Source organism: Thalassophryne amazonica, chromosome 7 (assembly GCF_902500255.1).
Source record: "Thalassophryne amazonica chromosome 7, fThaAma1.1, whole genome shotgun sequence".
Taxonomy (NCBI): domain Eukaryota; kingdom Metazoa; phylum Chordata; class Actinopteri; order Batrachoidiformes; family Batrachoididae; genus Thalassophryne; species Thalassophryne amazonica.
The window spans coordinates 19,762,464-19,787,282 of NC_047109.1; the positions used below are offsets into that span (position 1 = coordinate 19,762,464).

At 40.2% G+C, this 24,819-nt stretch overlaps 1 protein-coding gene across 2 annotated transcripts in view; it reads left to right on the top strand.

The window, feature by feature from the left end:
• ppox (protoporphyrinogen oxidase) overlaps positions 1-24,819 on the top strand; it is a 69,305-nt gene that overhangs the window by 43,946 nt on the left and 540 nt on the right. For both annotated transcript variants that reach the window (XM_034173936.1, XM_034173935.1), the window contains exons 9-12: positions 17,381-17,441; positions 20,085-20,203; positions 20,453-20,566; positions 22,433-22,582. In XM_034173936.1, the coding sequence (XP_034029827.1) occupies positions 17,381-17,441; positions 20,085-20,203; positions 20,453-20,566; positions 22,433-22,582 (444 nt within the window). The remainder of the gene's footprint in view (positions 1-17,380; positions 17,442-20,084; positions 20,204-20,452; positions 20,567-22,432; positions 22,583-24,819) is intronic.

A 24,819-nucleotide genomic window follows, 5' to 3' on the forward strand; every position in this document is an offset into this window, starting at 1 on the left:
TTTAATGATTCCAGTTCCCCTAACCTGCATTTCTTTGGCTGTGGGAGGAAGCTGGAGCACCCGGAGGGAATATATGCAAACACAGGGAGAACATGCAAACTCCACACAGAAAGGCTATAAGTGGGAATCGATCACATGATCTTCTTGCTGTGAGGCAACAGTGCTAACCAGTAAGCCACCGTACTGCCCCACTCGTTTCCAATTCCACAAAATATTACCTTGGAAGTGACTTTTCATAACCTAAATTGGATGTGATCAAATGTCAAGTGTATGTATTTAATTCTTGCACTTGAATCAAAGGGTTTTTTTTTTTTGTGGTGTTGTCAGGGTTATTTTTTTTTTTTCCAAACTTTTTTGGTTTCTGATTTATTTATTTATTTTCTGCTAATTTTCACAGAATACTGGTTATCTCTGCTATGCTCAGTTTGTCATTGCTTCTTGGTACTTTGTTTCCGAATAATAACTGGAAGATAGACAAACAGGTATAAAGTTAGCACGGTTCTAAAAAGGAATAGTTTGGACTATGTATCATCCTTACTTATCACGTTACGCTGTAACATATGTCACATGTCATAGAATCCAATAGGCGTAGACCTTGTTTGACCTTTACTTTGGAGACCAAGCATTCAACACTGTCAGCACTATTCCATTTATTAATCCTATTAGCTCAACCAATAATTTGCATCACTTGTTACCAAAATTGGAGCAACTTTAACTTTTGACCCCTGTACAAAATGACACTGACCTTTGTCACCATTCTTGCTGATTTATCCCGTAACTCCATAGAATTCAGTCACAGATAGTCCAAACTATACCTTTTTGGAATCTTTATGATCAGGCAAATAATGTGGAATATTTTTCAATATGATTGGAGCATCTTTTAATTTTGACCTCTGTAATTCTTCAATTGACCCCTACCTGACCACCAATTGAAAAGTCAAGTGGCCAATTTTTTTTCAAAAGAGGAGTGTCTAAGGAGTATTTCTGCCGAATTTGATGCTTTTCTCACCATTTGCATGATTGTTTCACTTATCTGTTGCACTATTTAGCAATTGTATCCCTAAAATGTATTCTTTGGACAACAGCAAAACAGCCAATACAATTCTGGATTCAATGTTTATTAAAGAAACTGATGAAAAATAAATAATTTGCATGGTTCATAAATTAAAAGAAAAAAATCAATTGACAGTTAATTTTGACATGTTTTTGATTAAAAAAAATTGCTGTATTGTGAAATCTTTAACTTATATTTGTAATTTGTCATTAATGACTGGGAAATTTCCTTCTAATATGAAAATAGCTAAAGTGATACCATTGTTCAAATCTGGTGACAAACATGTCTTTTCAAATTATAGGTCAATTTCACTGTTACTATAATTTACAAAAATTTTGGAAAAGGTATTTGTAAAGAGGTTAAATGATTTCATAGTTAAACATCATATACTCAGTGAACAGCAATATGGATTTAGAAAGATTCATACCATTTCAATTCAGTTTCAATTTATTTTCATTTATATAGCGCTTCACACAAGTAAGGTCTAACCTTACCAACCCCCAGAGCAACAGTGGTAAGGAAAAACTCCCTCTGAGGAAGAAACCTCAAGCAGACCAGACTCAAAGGGGTGACCCTCTGCTTGGGCCATGCTACAAACATAAATTATAGAACAATTCATGGATGAATATACAAGAAATGCTGTTGGCACACAGGACAGGAGGATCGCCAACACGAATACAACTCTCATCTCTGGATGGAGCTGCACCTTAAACAGAGAAAAAACAGAGTCAGGCATCAGAAAGACAAAAAATACTGTATAATTTGCCAGCATTAAACAACAAGAAAAACAGAGAAATACTAAGGTGATCGCCGGCCACTAGCCAGAATTTAGGTAAAGTTGAGGCCGCAGCCTGCTCCAATTACTAATAAATTAATTAAAAGAGTAAAAAGCGTAAAACAAAACTGTACCAGTATGCTAGCCATATGAAAGGGAAAATAAGTGCGTCTTAAGTCTGGACTTGAAAATCTCCACAGAATCTGACTGTTTTATTGACGCAGGGAGATCATTCCACAGAACAGGGGCACGATAAGAGAAAGCTCTGTGACCCGCAGACTTCTTATTCACCTTAGGGACACAAAGTAGTCCTGCACCCTGAGAACGTAAAGCCCGGGCCGGTACGTAAGGTTTAATAGGTTTAAACCCGCTCTGACCGTCTGTGAAGACCACATTCTACATTCAGATGCATTGAGAGCCACTCTGTTTTCAGAACTGTGGAATCTTTCAGGCGTCTGCTAATCTGGCTATTCATTTGGCTTCCCCAAATACAGCTGCACTTCAAGGTCGCTGTGATAAAACCTCCTCAGAAGATCAACACTTAAGCCTCGCTTCCTGGTCTTCCCCCCTCCCCTCAGCTTCTCCAGCTCTGACGTTGACTGTGTTAGAACTGTTCAGGACTACTCAGACTGCGCAGGGCTGCTCCCTCCCCCTCCAGGATTGTCGGACAAGGCCGTTGACGGCGCCAAACAGGCTGCCTCCGGAGTGTTCTGATAAACTGGTCCTTTTCAAATCTCGGTTGTCGTCCTGTGTCCTTGTTTTTGTCTGTGTGATTATTGTTTTTCTGTGCTGATGGGGATTTTTTTCCTTATTGCCGCTGTGTAGTGCAGCGGCTATGAGGGTTTTTTTTTTTTTCTCCTTTTCCCTCGTGTTTTGCTTTTATATATATGTTTTATGTACCGGGCCGGCCTATGTGTTGTGTGTTGTGTGTGTGTTGTTTGTTATGGGTCGGTGTTGGTTTGCTCAGCCCTGCTGTTGACCAAGGCAGGGATGTACATCTGGAGCTGGTCCCCGGGCGCCTAATGGCGACTTCTGCTCCTACTGGCAATTAGGATGGGTTAAATGCAGTAGACACATTTCATTGTGCAGGGAACATGTTCTTCTGTGCATATGACAATAAAATTTCTTTGGATCCTTTGAATCCTTTGAATTGAATCCTTAATTAGGTAAGCTAGGTAGGGAGGTGCCAGTCCATGAATAATTTTATAGGTTAGTAGCAGAACCTTGAAATCTGATCTCACTGGGACTTCATTGGCTTTGACTTTGTTGAACAAATTACACATGCAATCGAAACTAAGCAATACACTGTAAGGGTTTTCTGTGATTTACAGAAACCATTTGACACCATAGATCTTACCTTACTATTGGATAAATTGCAGAAGTGTGGTATCAGAGGATTGGCACATTGGATAGCTAGCTAGTTACACAGTAGGTATCAGTGTGTACATATTGGGGGGATAAATTCTGAATTTTTGAAGATCACATGTGGGGTGCCACAGGGTTCAGTCCTTCATCCATTGTTGTTTCTTTTAAATATTGATGTTTGGTTTCCAAGTCCCTGAGTTGTATTTTTTTTTTTTTTTAACTGTGTTTTGTAGTGGGGATCATGTGGGACATCTTTTGGACATGATCAAGAGGAACTACAGAAATTTAAACAATGGTTTGATTCAAATAAATTATCTCTTCATCTTTTAAAATAATGTGTATTAAATTTGGAAATAACTCCAGGAATTTAAGTAGAAATTTTCTATTACATGATGCTGAAATTGAAATTGAAATTGTAACTTAAACAAAATTTCAGTTTTTATTGATGATAAATTAAGCTGGAAAACATATATAAATTATGTTAAAAATAACATGCCAAAAGCCATTGCGATTCTGTATAAAGCACAAGATTTCCTCCCCCAATATTTACGAATTACTTTATTATTCATTAATTGTTCCATATATGACATATTGCATTGGGTTTTGGGGAAACACACATTAAGACAAATACCAATTCATTATTTTATTACAAAAGTAAGCCATAAGAATGATCATTAATACACCTTATCGTGAGCCAAGTAACCCACTGTTTATCTGTTTACATCTTTTGAAATTCAGGGACTTAGTCGATTACATTACAATACAAATTATGTATATAGCAAAAAATAAACTTCTACCTCAATCCATCCAAAATCTGTTTAAACTGAAGGACTCCAGTTATAATCTGAGAGGAACATATTTTTTTTTTAAATTAAAGACTCGAACTACCGTTTAAAAAAATCATTGCATTTCTGTAAAAGGTGTAAATATTTGGAATAATTGTCCTGATAACATTAAATTATTTGGTACTTTAGTTGGCTTTAAAAGACTTTATAAAAATAATATTATTTCTTGTTATAGTATGAATAATTAAGTTTACCGATTTGTATTTTTGCTTTTTGGATTGTGCTTTGTGCACTACTGTTTTTATTGTGATGAAAAATTTCAGTTCATTGATTAATCTAAATTGTCTGCTTCATTTGGTATTTGTTATGAGTATATATATGTACATTTTTTATGGTAAAAGGTGTGGGTGTATATAAGCTTTTGCTTCTGCCTACACCCTTTCGGCTCCACGGGTTGATTGTGGAATCGTTTTTTTTTTTTTTTTATAAGGAGGTTTTTTTGTGTTTTGTGTGTGTGTGTGTGTGTGTGTGTGTGTGTGTGTGTGTGTGTGTGTGTGTGTGTGTGTGTGTGTGTGTGTGTGTGTGTGTGTGTATACATGCCAGATAAATTCATTCATTTATTCTATTTTGTCACGTGAAAATTTTATAAGGGCCACAGTGGAAATAAGCATTTATGCTTTATTGTGTTATCCGTGTATCACTGATACGTTCACCTCTGTATGTCTATATTGATGTTGCAGAATAAACTCAATCAGTCAGTCATAAACAATATTTTATTTATGTTTTAACAGTCTCTGCAGGAGGGTGTGCCTGTGCACATACAGTAGTGTTCAGAATAATAGTAGTGCTATGCGACTAAAAAGATTAATCCAGGTTTTGAGTATAGTTCTTATTGTTACATGGAAAACAAGGTACCAGTAGATTCAGTAGATTCTCACAAATCCAACAAGACCAAGCATTCATGATATGCACCCTCTTAAGGCTATGAAATTGGGCTATTAGTAAAAAATAAGTAGAAAAGGGGGTGTTCACAATAATAGTAGCATCTGCTGTTGACGCTACAAACTCAAAACTATTATGTTCAAGCTGCTTTTTTAGCAATCCTATGAATCACTAAACTAGTATTTAGTTGTATAACCACAGTTTTTCATGATTTCTTCACATCTGCGAGCCATTAATTTTGTTGGTTTGGAACCAAGATTTTGCTCGTTTACTAGTGTGCTTGGGGTCATTGTCTTGTTGAAACACCCATTTCAAGGGTATGTCCTCTTCAGCATAAGGCAACATGACCTCTTCAAGTATTTTGACATATCCAAACTGATCCATGATACCTGGTATGCGATATATAGGCCCAACACCATAGTAGGAGAAACATGCCCATATCATGATGCTTGCACCACCATGCTTCACTGTCTTCACTGTGAACTGTCGCTTGAATTCAGAGTTTGGGGGTCATCTCACAAACTGTCTGCAGCCCTTGGACCCAAAAACAACACTTTTACTCTCATCAGTCCACAAAATATTCCTCCATTTCTCTTTAGACCAGTTGATGTGTTCTTTGGCAAATTGTAACCTCTTCTGCACATGTCTTGTCTTTTATTTAACAGAGGGACTTTGCAGGGGATTCTTGCAAATAAATTAGCTTCACACAGGCGTCTTCTAACTGTCACAGCACTTACAGGTAACTCCAGACTGTCTTTGATCATCCTGGAGCTGATCAGTGGGTGAGCCTTTGCCATTCTGGTTATTCTTCTATCCATTTTGATGGTTGTTTTCTGTTTTCTGCCACGCGTCTCTGGTTTTTTTGTCCATTTGAAAGCATTGGAGATCATTGTAGATGAACAGCCTATAATTTTTGGCACCTACGTATAGGTTTTCCCCTCTCCAATCAACTTTTTAATCAAACTATGCTGTTCTTCTGAACAGTGTCTTGAACATCCCATTTTCCTCAGGCTTTCAAAGAGAAAAGCATGTTCAACAGGTGCTGGCTTCATCCTTAAATAGGGGACACCTGATTTACACCTGTTTGTTCCACAAAATTGACGAACTCACTGACTGAATGCCACACTACTATTATTGTGAACACCCCCTTTTCTACTTTTTTACTAATAGCCCAGTTTCATAGCCTTAAGAGTGTGCATATCATGAATGCTTGGTCCTGTTGGATTTGTGAGAATCTACTGAATCTGCTGGTACCTTGTTTCCCATGTAACAATAAGAAATATACTCAAAAGCTGGATTAATCTTTTTAGTCACATAGCACTACTATTATTCTGAACACTACTGTACATGAGCGTTTGAAAAGAGTGGAAGTTAGCTTTGACCACATGTGACGTGTGTGCACGCTGATGTCTGTGAGATATCTTGTAAATCACTCCAGATGTGTTATCAGGTTACAAAAACAGTGTTTTTAGTTTTAGAAGTGTTTATTTGTCACTAATTTTTACATAATATATGGGAAACGTTATATAAATGGACTGCATTTATATAGCTCTTTTCAATCTGCATCAGATGCTCAAAGCGCTTTACAATTATGCCTCACATTCACCTCAATGTCAGAGTGCTGCTCACTACACACCAGGAGCAATAGGGGATTAAAGGCCTTGCCCAAGGGCCCTTAGTGATTTTCCAGTCAGGCAGGGATTTGAACCCATGATCTTCTGGCCTCAAGCCCAACACGTTAACCACTAGATAATCACCTCCCCTATATTATATGTTATATTTACACAGAAACAAAGCAGTTTTGGAGCGCCAGAGAGAGACCAGCCAGCGACGTCACAGTGACACTCTACTCTGATTGGCTGTCTCCCCCCCCAATTCATAGCATAAAAATAGGAAACAGAATGTAACTTTTTAACCTCTTAAAATATGTCAAAGTTAGCCATCTTTGAACTTGTCCAAGGTCTGTGTCCCAAGAATGTTTCCTGTGAATTGGAAGACTGGCAGTAATAGGACTGGACTTATACTGAGTGCAGACAGATGAACAAATGGACGGATGGATGGATGCAAAGCCTTCACAATACCTGATGGCCATATTTTAATGCGCTCGAGTAATAATTATGTATGTATGTATGTATGTATATAATATATATACGAGGTATATTATAAAACTAACCGGCAGTTTTATTAAAAAAAAAAACTATATGGATTTGAATGACATGCGATTACACCAGTCATGCTTGAACCCTCGTGCACATGCGTGAGTTTTTTCACGCGTGTCGGTGACGTCATTTCCCGGTGGGCAGGCCTTGAGTGAGATGTGGTCCTGCCCTCTCGGCTGAATTCCTTTGTTTCACACGCTGCTCGAGATGGCGCGCGTTGCTTTATCAAACTTTTTTCTGGACCTGTGAGGAATATCCGAGTGGACACTATTCGAGAAATTCAGCTGGTTTTCGGTGAAAAGTTTAACGGCTGATGAGAGATTATGGGGTGTTTCTGTCACTTTAAGGACTTCCCACAGAGCAGGACGTCGTGCAGCGCATCCAGGCGCCGTCGTCGGCCTGTTTCGACCTGAAAACATCCTAATTTAAGGCTTAATTCACCCAGGACGTTGTGAGAGAACAGAGAAGATTCAGAAGAGGCCAGCATGAGGACTCTATGCGGACATTCCACTGTTTAAGGACATTTTTTAATGAAAGACGTGCGCGCAAATTCGCCGAGTCGTTTCCGTGGCGAAGTGAGTAACTGAGAAATTGTTTAACAGCTTGGGCATGTTCCAACTTGCCCGTTAAGGTTTCCAATGGAGGTGTTTTTCCTGTCGCGACCCCCCGCGGTCGGGTCCGGCCCGACATGCGACTCTGCTTGCACGTTCTTTCATTACAAAATGTCCGTTAACAATGGAATGTCCGAATAAACTCCTCATGCCGACTTCTTCTGAAAGTTCTCTGTTCTCTGACGACTTAAAGCGACACTTACACACCAAAATCTCTCATCAGCCGTTAAAATTTTCAACGAAAACCAGCTGAATTTATCGAATGGTGTCCACTCAGTTGTGCCTTACAGTTTTGAAAAAATTTTGATCAAACAAAGCAGCAGTCTCTGAGCCATTCCTAAACAATGAAAAAATCGACGAGAGGGTGGGCCACTCCTCACTCAAAGACTGCCCTCAGGCGAATGACGTAACCGACAGGCGTGAAAAAACTCTTGCATGCCCACGAGGGTTCAAACATGTCTGATGTAATCACACGTGATTCAAATCCATATGGTTTTTGAAAAAAATAATAAGGTCGGATACTTTTCTAATAGACCTCGTATATATCTATCAGGGCTGGATCCAGAGTGAAAATCTGACAGATGCATTTTTGCCCAATGATAAAATAAAAATTGTACGCGTCTTTTTATTCAGTAATCTTCATTCTTTTATTTGTGTGCAACATACACTGTCACAGTTCTTTTAATATATTTATTATACTTCATGGACCATAGTGAACACTTCTTATTTGTATGAATATTATGTCCTAAAAAAACACTATAACAAAATTGACTGTAAACAGGATCAAATTTATTGTCAAAATCTTTCAGTTATACCTTAATTTACTTGTATATATGATTTTTTTTTCAGTTGATAAAATCAATAAAAATATGACTGCATATATTCTTAATAATAACATATTGAGATACAGACAATTCACAGAAGACATTTTCCATTGATACCAATCAAAATTGGAAACAGTCCAGCAGGTAACAATATTCATCATGTCCATGACTAAATATACTAAAACAAATACATCACAATTGTACTCATATCACAGTTGTGATATGTGTACAATTGTGATGTATTTGTTTTAGTATATTTAGATTTTGTTGTGATTTGGCACTTCATAAGCCGATTAAATTGAAATTGAATTGAAATTGAACATTTTATTGAGTCTTAAAGTAAATAAATATGAAATTGGTCACTGGATCCTTAAACTTTGGATATAATAAACTCTACATGGTGGATCCTTGATCTCTGGACAGGAATAGGAATAAACAAAATCTGTAGTTTTTCTCAAAAGCATTTCCTTTCAGACATTATTGGCATGAATGTCTTTCCATACATCTGAGCTGAGCTCTTACAGCTGCTATGCTGCACTTCAGGATGTACAGCACGTTTCATTTTGGGAGGAAAAAAACATTTTAGTCGATTGTAGTTTCTTGTCTGTATTACAACGTTTGGAAAGAGGTGTCATTTTATTTAAAGCGGCAATTCATTTTGAAGTTATTAATTCTGACCGGACTCTGTCTCAGCAGAGAGCTGTGCAGCGTTTCGAGCTGTGTGAATGGAACGGAGGACGATTCTCGTTTGATGACTTTAATAAACACAAAAATGACTCATGATATTTTAATGGCTTTGAGAGGGGTTAAGAAGCGGACTTGCTGCTTCTGAAGAGCAGCAAATCAAAGAGCCACGAGCCATTGAATCGAAGCATTGGTTCAATGGTTCACGGCTTCAAAGTGGAGTCGCGCTGCAGAAACGGTTGATTACAGACCAAACCCTGAATATCCGACTTTATTTGTACGTCCGTATGACTCTGAAACTCAGAAAAATCCGTATAATTTACGGACTATAGGTTGACATGAAAACCAAAGCTGTGTTCACCGCGGGGACACATTCGGTACTATTCGGGATTATTCAAGATTTTTTTTTTTTTACCGATGGCGAACGATGTGTAAACAAATTTGACAGATGCAACTGCATCGGTCCAAACCGGTCTGGATCCGGGCCTGATATATATATATATATATATATATATATATATATACGAGGTCTATTAGAAAAGTATCCGACCTTATTATTTTTTTCAAAAACCATATGGATTTGAATCACAGGTGATTGCGTCAGACAAGCTTGAACCCTCGTGCGCATGCGTGAGTTTTTCCACGCCTGTCGGTTGCGTCATTCGCCTGTGAGCAGGCTTTGAGTGAGGAGTGGTCCAGCCCCCTCATCATTGTTTCATTGCCAGGAAATGGCAGAATGATTTGGGCTTCTTTTCCATCAGAATGTTTTTCAGAAACTGTTCGAGACTGGCAGCTGGAAACCATTAGAAAAATTTATCTGGCTTTCGATGAAAATGTTACGGGCTTGGTAGATAATAAGGAGTGTCCCGTGAGGCTTCATCACGCCATTGCTTTGCGCCATGCGGCACCACCGCGACGCGCGGAATTCCTCCGCACGTCTGTCTCAGTGTGCCGAAAAAGTGCTGATGTCCACGTCTTTTCACAATTCCTGTGCTAGTCAGATGACGTCCCGGATAAAACACAGCGTCCAGTTTGGAAATGAACAGCACATTCCACTGTTACAGGAGTTTTTGTCATGGAAAGAGGAGCGGAGGCTTCGCGTGTCGTGGTGGTGCCGCATGGCGCAAAGCAACGCCGTGATGAAGCCTCACGGGACATGTTCTGGCATGTCCAGGCACATCCACAACTTCTCGGATAATCACTCGATGGAAAAACCACCGACAGCTGTCTGAACGCCATCTCAAAGCCGTCCTGTGAGACCAAAACGGAGGTGGTTTTGTCTCGCTCCAGTAGCGAATCCATTGTGAAACGCGAAGCCTCCGCTCGGCTTTCCATGACAAAATCTCTTGTTAAAAGTGAAATCTGCTGGAAAATGGTTGATGTCCAGCTCTTGTGATAACCAGAGAAATGGCACACGATGGTCACGGATCCAGACAGCCATCCGTTTAGAAATGAAATGGTCGTTCAGCCTGTCGATGGCGGCTTCAGAGCGCGGCGCGCCCCACAGCCGCTGGGGGCCGTCCTTAAAGCGACAGTAACACTCCTTATTCTCTACCAAGCTCGTAACATTTTCACCGAAAGCCAGATAAATTTTTCTAATGGTTTCCAGCTGCCAGTCTCTAACAGTTTCTGAAAAAATTCTGATGGAACAAAAGCCCAAATCATTCCGCCATTTCCTGGCAATGAAACAACGACGAGGGGGCTGAACCACTCCTCACTCAAAGCCTGCTCACAGGCGAATGACGCAACCGACAGGCGTGGAAAAACTCACGCATGCACACGAGGGTTCAAGCTTGTCTGACGCAATTACACGTGATTCAAATCCATATGGTTTTTGAAAAAAATAATAAGGTCGGATACTTTTCTAATAGACCTCGTGTGTATATATATATATATATATATATATATATATATGTATATATATGTATATATCTATGTATGTGTGTGTGCGCACACACACACAGACACACACACACACAATGAACAAAAATATAAATGCAACACTTATGTTTTTGCTCCCATTTTTCATGAGCTGAATTCAAGACCTATTTCTCTAGGTCTTGTTTTTCTCTAGGTCTTCTAATTTAGAAGATCTTCATTTAGCCTGGAAAAGAGTCTGTTGCTCTATAAAAAAAAGCCCTCTGTAAAGTTAGGACATCTTACTATTCATCACTAATTGAAGAAAATAAGAACAACCCCAGGTTTCTTTTCAGCACTGTAGCCAGGCTGACAGAGTCAGAGCTCTATTGAGCCGAGTATTCCTTTACCTTTAACTAGTAATGACTTCATGACTTTCTTTGCAAATAAAATTTTAACTATTAGAGAAAAAATTATTCATAACCATCCCAAAGACATATCTTTATGTTCGGCTGCCTTCAGTAATGCTGGTATTTGGCTAGACTCTTTCTCTCCGATTGTTCTGTCTGAGTTATTTTCATTAGTTACTTCCTCCAAACCATCAACATGTCTATTAGACCCCATTCCTACCAGGCTGCTCAAGGAAGCTCTACCATTAGTTAATGCTTCGATCTTAAATATGATCAGTCTATCTTTATTAGTTGGCTATGTACCACAGGCTTTTAAGGTGGCAGTAATTAAACCATTACTTAAAAAGCCATCACTTGACCCAGCTATCTTAGCTAATTATAGGCCAATCTCCAACCTTCCTTTTCTCTCAAAAATTCTTGAAAGGGTAGTTGTAAAACAGCTAACTGATAATCTGCAGAGGAATGGTCTATTTGAAGAGTTTCACTCAGGTTTCAGAATTCATCATAGTACAAAAACAGCATTAGTGAAGGTTACAATTAATCTTCTTATGGCCTCAGACAGTGGACTCATCTCTGTGCTCATCCTGTTAGACCTCAGTGCAGCTTTTGATACTGTTGACCATAAAATTTTATTACAGAGATTAGAGCATGCCATAGGTATTAAAGGCACTGCGCTGCAGTAGTTTGAATCATATTTATCTAATAGATTACAATTTGTTCATGTAAATGGGGAGTCTTCTTCACAGACTAAGGTTAATTATGGAGTTCCACAAGGTTCTGTGTTAGGACCAATTTTATTCACTTTATACATGCTTCCCTTAGGCAGTGTTATTAGAAAGCATTGCTTAGATTTTCATTATTACACAGATGATACCCAGCTTTATCTATCCATGAAGCCAGAGGACACACACCAATTAGTTAAACTGAAGGATTGTCTTACAGACATAAAGACATGGATGACTTCTAATTTCCTGCTTTTAAATTCAGATAAAACTGAAGTTATTGTACTTGGCCCCACAATCTTAGAAACATGGTGTCTAACCAGATCCTTACTCTGGATGGCATTACCCTGACCTCCAGTAATACTGTGAGAAATCTTGGAGTCATTTTTGATCAGGATATGTCCTTCAATGCGCATATTAAGCAAATATGTAGGACTGCTTTTTTGCATTTGCGCAATATCTCTAAAATTAGAAAGGTCTTGTCTCAGAGTGATGCTGAAAAGCTAATTCATGCATTTATTTCTTCTAGGCTGGACTACTGTAATTCATTATTATCAGGTTGTCCTAAAAGTTCCCTGAAAAGCCTTCAGTTAATTCAAAATGCTGCAGCTAGAGTACTGACGGGGACTAGATGGAGAGAGCATATTTCACCCATATTGGCCTCTCTTCATTGGCTCCCTGTTAATTCCAGAATAGAATTTAAAATTCTTCTTCTTACTTATAAGGTTTTGAATAATCAGGTCCCATCTTATCTTAGGGACCTCTTAGTACCATATCACCCCAATAGAGTGCTTCGCTCTCAGACTGCAGGCTTACTTGTAGTTCCTAGGGTTTGTAAGAGTAGAATGGGAGGCAGAGCCTTCATCTTTCAGGCTGCTCTCCTGTGGAACCAGCTCCCAATTCGGATTAAGGAGACAGACACCCTCTCTACCTTTAAGATTAAGCTTAAAACTTTCCTTTTTGAAAAAGCTTATAGTTAGGGTTGGATCAGGTGACCCTGAACCATCCCTTAGTTATGCTGCTATAGACTTAGACTGCTGGGGGGTTTCCCATGATGCACCCAGTGTTTCTTTTTATTCAACCCTTTTTGCTCTGTATGCACCTCTCTACTTTTAATCATTGGTGATTGATCTCTGCTCTCTTCCACAGCATGTCTTTTTCCTGATTCTCTCCCCTCAGCCCCAACCAGTCCCAGCAGAAGACTGCCCCTCCCTGAGCCTGGTTCTGCTGGAGGTTTCCTCCTGTTAAAAGGGAGTTTTTCCTTCCCACTGTCGTCAAGTGCTTGCTCATAGGGGGTCGTTTGACCGTTGGGGTTTTTCTGTAATTATTGTATGGCTTTTGCCTTACAATATAAAGCGCCTTGGGGCAACTGTTTGTTGTGATTTGGCGCTATATAAATAAAATTGATTTGATTTGTTCACAAATCTGTCTAAATCTGTTAGTGAGCACTTCTGTGCCGAGATAATCCACCCCACCTTACAGGTATGGCATATATCAAGATGCTGATTAGACAGCATCATTATTGCATAGGTGTGCCGTAGCCTGGCCACAATAAAACGGCCAATCTGAAATGTGCAGTTTTATCACAGCACAATGCCACAGTTGTCACAAATTTTGAGGGAGCATGCAGTTGGCATGCTGACTGGAGGAATGTCCACCAGAGCTGTTGCCTGTGAATTGAATGTTCATTTCTCTACCATAAGCCATCTCCAAAGGCGTTTCAGAGAATTTGGCAGTACATCCAAACAGCGTCACAACCGAATACCATGTGTAACCACACCAGCCCAGGACCTCCACATCCAGCATGTTCACCTCCAAGATCGTCTGCAATAAATGGTTTGCAGAGCCAAAGAATTTCTGCACAAACTGTCAGAAACCATCTCAGAAAAGCTCATCTGCATGCTCGTCATCCTCACTGGGGTCTCAACCTGACTGCAGCTTGTCATCGTAACTGACTTGAGGGGGCAAATGCTCACATTCAGTGGTATCTGGCTGCTGATCAACTCTATGCGAAGGAGATGTGTTGCACTGCATGAGGCTAATGGTGGTCACACCAATACTGACTGGTTTTCTGCCCCCCCCCCCAATACAGCAAAACTGCACATTTCAGAGTGGCCTTTTATTGTTGCCAGCCTAAGGCACACCTGTGCAATAATCATGTTGTCTAATCAGCATCTTGATATCATCTTGATCAGAAAAGTTATGTGATTGGTTGAAAAATGTTGCATTTGACATTTATATACAGTGACTGCTCGCGTTGTATATCTGAACCGCTATGTGTAAAAGTAATCATGGTGACTAATCAGCATCTTGATATGGCACACCTGTGAGGTGGGATGGATTATCTCAGCAAAGGAGAAGTGCTCACTATCACAGATTTAGACTGGTTTGTGAACAATAATTGAGGGAAATGGTGATATTGTGTATGTGGAAAAAGTTTTAGATCTTTGAGTTCATCTCATACAAAATGGGAGCAAAACCAAAAGTGTTGCGTTTATATTTTTGTTGAGTGTATATCCCCCACCCCCAACACACACAGTTGCCTGTTAGTACACTGAAATGGTTTGGGTAATTTTATTTTTTATTTATTTTTAATTGGGCATGCATGCAGTGCCTTCATGGCCCATCAAGGGGCCCACTACCTACCCTTTGTAAATCGCTGTTTTAAGGATTGGTGGCCATCATGAGAAAATTCAGCATAAAAATAATTCAAAAGTATTTAAATGACTACTAGTGCCTTACTTGTCCAATAATCGCTTCAACCAACTCCAGTAAGCATTTAAGACTTATCACTAGACCAGGAGACTATCTCCTGGACTATCCAGACTGCCGGACACCACCCCTGCTCCTGGAGATCACCTGCCTTGTAGGTTTCAATGTCTACCAGCTGCAAACACAACTTATGACTCTGTTTTGGTGAAAGAAAACCCTCCTCTATACCACTTCTTCATGAAACTGTATAATTGGTGATACAAAATGCAAAATATGCATTATGCACAATTTCTCCAATCACAGCCACAGAAGCCTAGAACTTGTTCTGGGTTGTCTGGGTGTCTTGGTAGTGCAGCACATAAGAGAATATTTAGAGGGGAATCCTGCAAATGGTGATAAAAGCATCAAATTCAGCAGAAATACTCCTCAGACAATCCTCTTTTGAAAAATCCAATTGGCCACTTGAATTTTCAATCGGTGGTCAGGTAGGGGTCAATTGAAGAATTACACAGAGGTCAAAATTAAAAGATGCTCCAATCATATTGAAAAATATTCCACATTATTTGCCTGATCATAAAGATTCCATACTCATACAAAATGGGAGCAAAACCAAAAGTGTTGCGTTTATATTTTTGTTGAGTGTATATACGAGGGCTGTCAATAAAGTAACGGTCCTTTTTATTTTTTTCAAAAACTATATGGATTTCATTCATATGTTTTTACGTCAGACATGCTTGAACCCTCGTGCGCATGCGTGAGTTTTTCCACGCCTGTCGGTGACGTCATTCGCCTGTGAGCACTCCTTGTGGGAGGAGTCGTCCAGCCCTTCGTCGGAATTCCTTTGTCTGAGAAGTTGCTGAGAGACTGGCGCTTTGTTTGATCAAAATTTTTTCTAAACCTGTGAGACACATCGAAGTGGACACGGTTCGAAAAATTAAGCTGGTTTTCAATGAAAATTTTAACGGCTGATGAGAGATTTTGAGGTGATTCTGTCGCTTTAAGGACTTTTCACGGTGCGAGACGTCGCGCAGCGCTCTCAGGCAGCGTCATCAGCCTGTTCAAGCTGAAAACCTCCACATTTCAGGCTCTATTGATCCAGGACGTCGTGAGAGAACAGAGAAGTTTCAGAAGAATTCGGTTTCAGCATTTTATCTGGATATTCCACTGTTAAAGGAGATTTTTTTTAATGAAAGACGTGCGGACGGGTCCGCGCGTCGGGACGCAGCCGACGCGGTGCGGCAGCACAGGAAAAACACCTCCGTGTTGATAACCATTTGTAAAATCCAGGCGGCTTTTGATGGCTTTCAGTGGAGTGAGTATATGAGAAATTGTTTAACAGGCAGGACATGTTCCAACTTGTCCTTAAGGCTTTCAACAGAGGTGTTTTTCCTGTGGCGGAGCGTCGCGGCGGCTGCATCCCGACGCGCGGACCCGTCCGCACATCTTTCATTAAAAAAATCTCCTTTAACAGTGGAATATCCGGATAAAATGCTGAAACCGACTTCTTCTGAAACTTCTCTGTTCTCTCACGACATCCTGGATCAATAGAGCCTGAAATGTGAAGGTTTTCAGCTTGAACAGGCTGATGACGCCGCCTGAGAGCGCTGCGCGACGTCTCGCACCGTGAAAAGTCCTTAAAGCGACAGTCTCACCTCAAAATCTCTCATCAGCCGTTAAAATTTTCACTGAAAACCAGCTTAATTTTTCGAACCGTGTCCACTTCGATGTGTCTCACAGGTTTAGAAAAAAATTTGATCAAACAACGCGCCAGTCTCTCAGCAACTTCTCAGACAAAGGAATTCCGACGAGGGGCTGGATGACTCCTCCCACAAGGAGTGCTCACAGGCGAATGACGTCACCGACAGGCGTGGAAAAACTCACGCATGCGCACGAGGGTTCAAGCATGTCTGACGTAAAAACATATGAATGAAATCCATATAGTTTTTGAAAAAAATAAAAAGGACCGTTACTTTATTGACAGACCTCGTATATCCGTCTTCTGTCAAAACAACACCTCAAAATTCAGCCAAAGTTTGCACAGACATACTTTGACATACGGGGAGTGACGTAGGCTTTTGAACACTTTAGTAGTAATAGTTAGGGTGAGAGACACTTTTGTGCTGCATCACCATCAACAAGTGCGCTAAAACGTTGGCGTCATACTTTTCTATTCTCTTCTTTTTTTTCCTTTAAACTTTCTACCTCTTCATTTTTGCAAGTAACTGTAGTCGTAGTAATAAGCAGCTGCCTCTTCTTGAAGCAGATTTAGTCGTGCCCTAACAGTTTGGAATCTGGGCTAAGTTGGAGGTGAAAAACCTGCCCTGGGGTGGGTAATCAGCTAGTCTATATACTAACAGACAACTGTGTGTGTGTTTTCCATGTGTCCAAATTGTGCTGTTGTGGACTGTATTATATTAAATCTTTACATTCATCACAGCATTTGCAAATCTGCTAACAGACTCTTTAATGTGTTTTTGTAGATCCATGTGGAGGATGAGACTGTATTAGTGGACCACATTGTCTCTGCAGTGCCAGCTAAAGGTTGTACTTGGAGGAATTGGTTTAATGTGTGAAGAATGAAAACCAAAGCAGCAGGTTTAGCCTTTACGATCTGTGCACATCTTCATTTTTTTGTAAAGGTGCTAAGTATCTGTCATCAGGTTTCTGAGTGATGAGGCTTTTTTAGTCCAAACACAAAGGCTGCTGTCTTGTGCCACATGACTGAACACTAGTGTCATTACTACTTCCACCGATACAGTTGTGATTTTCAATGTATTTGCACTCGTCATGGACGTGCTCATCTAAAACTAAAGTGCCATCAGGCACAAAGCTGCTGTTTTCATATCACCTGTCACAAGAAACATTTTAATAATTTCGCTTGCATAGACTGATTTTGGAGATCAAGCAATAATTGCAGATGGGCTTTCTGAGGTCCCAGATAGCTTTTCTGATTTCCTTTTCTAACTTTCAGAATTTAGTAAATTAGCATATGGTCCATTGATACTTATGTGTAGACACTAGTCCCTAGAGGCAACTATTTTTCGTTTCAAATCTGGGCAAATGCAGTCCCAGAAAATTCCGAATGTGACAAACAAGAAACAGGTGTTGTAAACAAGTCAATGCTGCTAAAAATACAAACTTGCAGAAACAAAGATACTATTCTGACATGGTTTTGCACATAAGACTGGCATAGCATGTTTCAAATACACACATATATGTCAGAAGGTGGGGGGGACATACCATATTCTGTCCCCCCTGGTTGAAAAGGTGGGGGGGACATGTTCCCCCTATCCCCCACCAAATTGCGCCCATGACTTTAGATCACCTAAAAGCACATCTCCCGTCAAGCACAGTAATTTTGTCATATATATTAGGAGCAACACACATGTACACCCTGTGCATAGTAATGCAAAATAGCACATAATATGAACATGCAACTGAATTTAATACAAGGCATAAAAAATAAAATAAATGGTGAATGAAAAACACAACCTTAATGACTGGTTTGAAGCCAATTTTGTCATCATATATCTTCCTCCTTACAGCTCAGCTGTTTGGAGACAAATGTGGAGGATTCAGTTATCACAGGATGTTAAACACTGAAACGAACATGTATCTGCCAATAATACACCATTAAAATGCATATCAGTTTGTATTTTGATGCAAAAAAAACACAACAGCTGAGTGGATCCTTGTGATTTGAATGATGCTTTGTGTGTCACATGACATGGATTAATTCATCCCATTTGTGTTGCATTGCATTTAGAGTGCAGCTTGGTTCCATTTAGAGTGCAAATTTGGTTCCTTATATTTGGTACCATTGCACTCTGCACACGTACACACGCACATACACACACATGCATGCGCACGTACATGCACGCGAGTCCGCACACAGACATGCACATGCGCGCGCGCGCACACACACACACACACACACACAACAGTGCGTGCGCGCACACACAAAACAAATCCACTGCGCTGTCTGGTGACTGTTGGCAGGAAGTTAAAATGAAAAGCTGGACTAATTTCTGACAGGATTTTTTTTTCACTGCATTGAGGATGTACACAGTCTTTTTTTTTTTTTGGTAGTACACACGCGCACAAGCACCAACCGGGTTGCATGTGCATGCGTGCGGGGGACAACGACTCTACCGAGACGGCGATTTGATTGAGCTAACTGACGCTGCTAATTCACACACTAAAACACACACACACACACACACACAAAATCCACTCCGCTGTAAGCCGTCTGGATGCATGAAGAGCTGACGTGATTTTTGACTGGACTGAGGAACTACACAGTTTTTTGTTTTTTTTTAATGTAAGTCTGAAGTCAGTACACAGCATCACCGGACTACATGTCACAATTTGGACTTTAGCAGGAGTGGAACACCAAAATGCAAGTCCCTTTTCTGTTGTTTATAAATTAATAAAATATCAAATGACAAGGATCTATTTTAGCTGTTATATGAAACAAATAATGAATGTTTTTACATTCTTTCAATGGAACGAATATTTAATTCGGTGAAAGCTTTAATTCGGCTTCGCCTCGTTGAATGTATGTTCCAGCTTTCACCTCATGAAATATTCGTACCATTGAACTCATAAACATTCATTATTTGTATAACATTGCACAGATGGAGAACGTAACACTGTTCATATAGACAAACTGTAAGCATGCAGTGAGTCATTATTCCCATTGGTATTTAAAAATTTATATCATGGGAAAGTCATTTTGTCTCTTGACAGCTGATGCACGTGCTCATTCAACAGCTCTTTAAAGGGATGACTGGTGACATTCTTATTGGTTGGTGTTATGAAGTATCAACAGAATGCCCACAGTTGGCTGTAAAACTGTTGAGGAATGATCCAAGGAACAACCCAGTTACAACGAAAAAGCTCAAAGTTAAATGTCAACTGTAAACAGGGCTGTTGGCCATCAACGTGGGTACGTACGCTGTCTGAGTGCCCTACTAGTATTTGTCATTGGTTTATCCTTTTGCAGAGATCTACTTGGCAACTGTAGAGCTTCACATTTTATTAGTGTCACCAAGAAAAGTGTGGTTTAAATGTAAAAGGCCACAGTCACTTCTAAAATTATCTTTCAGAACATGTTTTTAGCTGCTGATTGTCTATCTGCCCTGTTTGTGTTGAGTATTTGCTAACGGTGTGTGTCGTGCACAGTCCTGTCCTCAGTCCTGCCTTCCTGCTGTCAGCTGCTCATTGAGCACCTGAGGCAGATCTCCACAGTAACCGTAGCTGTGGTCAATCTGGAGTACGAGGGCTCTGTAGTCCCTGCACCGGTGAGAAGAAGGAACACACACACACACACACACACACACACACACAGGTCATGCAGTCACTGGCTGCTGTAAGTGTTCATTCTCTTTGTTAAAAAGCTAAACTCTCCTCGCCGTGTTCCGACTAATGGTTTTTCTGCTTTGCTGAAGCCTGCGTTTTTGGTAATGTTGTACTAAGATAGACTTCAAAAGCTTAGACACACTGCAGATATCAGTAAGTCCACATGTGTGTGTGTGTGTGTTCCTTGTCAGGGATTTGGTCATCTGGTGCCATCATCAGAGGACCGGGGAGTCCTCGGAGTGGTCTATGATTCTCTTGTGTTCCCTCAACACAACAGACAAACTGGACAGACGACCAGATTAACAGTAGGTATACACACACTCACATTAGTACAATCACACACGCAAAGTAAACTACATACAATAACACACAAGCAGAGTAATAACTACACGTACACAGAAAACACATGTAAACACAGTCGTAAACAAGTAATACACAAAGGTACACACAGTAACATAGTGTGTCTTTTTTCTCTCACACACATACACACACACACACACACAGAGTGACATGCATGCAGTGCGTACACACAGAGTAACATAACAGCACCTTGTAACATTAAGTCCCTTCAGCTGCTCCCTTGTTTGTACTCGGGGTCGCCACAGCAAATCCGAGGAGGAGCTGCATGTTGAATTGGCACAAGTTTTACGCCGGATGCCCTTCCTGACAAAACTCCACATTACATGGAAAAATGTACCTGCCGGAACCTGCCGCACTGAAACCAAGTGCACTAATCACTTGGCCACCACTAATTATTAATTATTCTTATGTAAGTTCTTGTAAAAGTTTGGGTTCTGATGGACAGATGATTTCACATTTCCACTGGCAACACAGAGAGCTGCATCCAGCAGAACGATTTTCCTGGTTTCAAGACATGTACAGCCGGTAAAATAAGTATTGAATACTTAGCATTTTTCTCAGTAATTATATTTCTAAAGGTGCTATTGACATGAAATTTTCACCAGATGTGAGTAATATCCCAAGTAATCTACACAAACCAAGAAATCAAACCATAGATGTTCATAGATTATGTGCAATGATGTGAAATGACACAGGGAAAACCTGAAGAAATGGAGGTATAAAAAGGATTGAAAAGCCAAGACAACAGCTGAAATCTATCAATGATTAGAAAGCAGTCCTGCTCCTTGTCAGGGCAAATTACTATCAGCTGCTTCAGTCCCAACTGATGGCCTATAAAAAGGTGTCGCTTTACCAAGGTGTCACACAAGAAACATCACATGATGGGTAAAAGGCCTCTCTAAAGATCTTCACAACCTCATTGTTGCAAAACATACTGATGGCAGTGTTTACAGAAGGATTTCTAAACTTTTGAATGTTCCAGTGAGCACTATTGGGGCCATAATCTGAAAGTGGAAAGAACATAATTTCACCATAAACTGGCCAGGACCAGGTGCTCCTCACAAGATTTAAGATTAAAGACCACTCGTGGAGAGCAGCTTCAGAAAGACCTATAATTAGCAGGTACAATTGTTTCAAAGAAAACAATAAATAGTGCACTCAACCACCATGGCCTGTATGCACGCTCGCCACACAAGAACCCGCTAGTGAAGAAAAATCCCGTTGAAACTCATTTAATGTTTACTGCACCACATTTAGACAAGCTTGTGAAATACTGGGAGAATATATGTCTGGTCAGATGAGACCAAAATTGACCTCTTTGGATGCCATTTGGATGCATGTTATTTGTCCTGCTGGGACATAATAAGTTGAAGCTGAAGTGAAGTTTCCAGCATTGGTTCTCGTGCACCCTGTCTCTGCAATTCCCTTCACTTACCAGAAACCCTGTCCATGTCTCTCGTTTAGATTCATTCAGTACCACAGTGCTGTGTGTCTGACACTCAGGTGTAAAGTGACTGACAGCTAACACGCTCGGTTGATATTATGGTTGGACTACAACACCCTTCTGATTAATGAACCAGATAAACCCAAACCCTTTGGATAGATTTCCCACCTATGTACTCAGTTTATTGTCCCACAAGTGATTTTTAGTTTAATTTCCAACTGTGCACCAAAGATCCCCAAGGATCATAGAAGTGTAATCACGTGGTGTGTTTGTTTGCTGCTGCCTCCTTCAGGAAGCTATATCTTTGTTTTTCTTAACCAAGAAGCCAACCTGTCTAACCTAGTCTTGTCATCAACTTGTCTTCTAGGTGATGATGGGTGGGGCTTGGTTTCAGGAAGTATTTGGGGATCCAGACCAAGTACCTGTGGAACACCTTCGAACAGTAGCCACAAGGGCAGTTCAGTGTCATCTGGGCATTAGCACAATGCCAAGTTGGAGTCATGTGGCTGTACAGAAGGTAAGCTACAAACTGTTGATTTTTGTATTAAACTGGTGTAGTTTGTCACAGTGGGGCTATAAGAGGGTACTGGTGCGGAGGGTCTGCAGACACATACCAGCTGAGAGCACTTCAAAACCAGAAACCATTATATACAAGTGTGTATGTGCATATATATTCCTGTAAAATGTTGACCTGCTTTGATCTTGGATTACTTAGAAATGTAAAAAGCTTCTCAATGGGAAAAAAAGGCTTCAGAACCGCTGATGAAACACACAGCAAGCGTCGCGCTCGTTGTTTCATTTAGGTGTCCATGTTGTAGCATTGGGGAGGTGTTGCTGAAGTGTGTCAGATGCACGTGTTGCATTATGTGTACTGCGATCCATGGGCGCAATTGGTGAGGGAGAGGGGGGACATGTCCCCCCCACCTTTTCAACCAGGGGGTACAGAATATGGTATGTCTCCCCCACCTTCTGACATATATGTGTGTACTTGAAACATGCTATGCCAGTCTTATGTGCAAACCATGTCAGAATAGTATCTTTGTTTCTGCAAGTTTGTATTTTTGGCAGCATTGACTTGTTTACAACATCTGTTTCTTGTTTGTTACATTCGGAATTTTCTGGGACTGCATTTGCCCAGATTTGAAACCACGAATAGTTGCCTCTAAGGACTAGTGTCTACACATAAGTATCAATGGACCATATGCTAATTTACTAAATTCTGAAAGTTAGAAAAGGAAATCAGAAAAGCTATCTGGGACCTCAGAAAGCCCATCTGCAATTATTGCTTGATCTCCAAAATCAGTCTATGCAAGCGAAATTATGTTCAGTATGAGTGTTGTCATTAGTGCCACTTCAAAAATTAAATTCATGATAAGTAATTTATCCTAAACTTATGATCTGTTGTTTTTTCAAACTTATGCAAAAACAAATCTTGAGAAAAAAATACAGTATGCGATAGTTAATAATTATTAAGAGCCTGTCCTGTTCTTTCATATTCATGAATACATTTTCCACATTGCAGTTGTTTTTTTTAATGAAAACTCAACCTATCATTCTTTTTGAGTTCTACACATGTGGTGATACCTTATTTACACCAGGATGTTGAAAAAAATCAATGCTGGCTATTCTCAGAATAAAGTACTTATATCCACAGTTTCAAATTGCATAAGTCAAATGGTGTCCACTTTATGGTCTTCTCAAAACATTAAAATTTCTGTTCTGGATGCTCAGAATGCATCTGAGCTTATCTAGAAACCCTTGGCTTCCTCGCACTTTGTCTCCCCCCCCCCCATTTCTGGTTCTAAATTGCGCCCTTGCTGCGATCTGTGACTCTGTACCATGACTCTTTGAAGCTATTGATAGCTTTGATTGAATTCCATTCTGCCTTTAATGTTTTTGTTTCTTGAGGGCTTGTGGTTTGATCATTCTTGCCTTTTCTTCGATTGTTTGTGAAGAATTCACCTCATCGTGCCAAAGGCAACACGAGTATCCACAGGAATAGAGGTAGACATGCAAAATGAAAGGGTGCAAAGATGAGCCGGCATGGCAGAGAATACAGCGCAGTCCAGAACTCAAGAAGCAGCCAATAGGACAGTTATCTGGGCAAATGCTGCCCTAACTATCAGTAAATCCCAAGGTCAGTCACTTAAAGCCACTGGACCAGTGTGTCTGTATGGTCAGCTGTAAATTGGCTGCTGAGGAGTTGGGAACCCAAGACACCTGTATCTAAATGTAAATAAATTATATAGCGCTTTTCCATCTGTATCAGTCACTCAAAGTGCTTTACAAATAATGCCTCACATTCACCCCAATGTGGGGGTGCTGCCATACAAGGTACTTACTACACACCGGGAGCAGGCCACACCTCTCAAGACGCTCTATTGAAATAAATGGGGATTTTTTTTTTAACAGTGTGAAATCAGTGTTTTGTGGACTTTGATGGTGAATACGCCAAAGTGGTTCAAATTTGAGTTTTAGGAGGATGCACTAAAACTAAAAAAGTGTTGCTTATTAGGTGGACAGATTTTCCAGATAATGTTTTGAGGAGGAAAGTGAGAGGTTTTTATTTATAGTTCATCTCAAACAAGCAGAAATGTAGTCCAGCACAGCGGGAGAATGGTCTTCAAAACATAGATCTAAGCATGGATTTTATCCTTTCCTTACGTGTAGCACGAGAAAGATCTTAACAAAGCGTGTTTCCTGTCCCGAATGCATAAAACTGGCCGTGTTTGTGAATTCCGCCGCTGCGTTGCA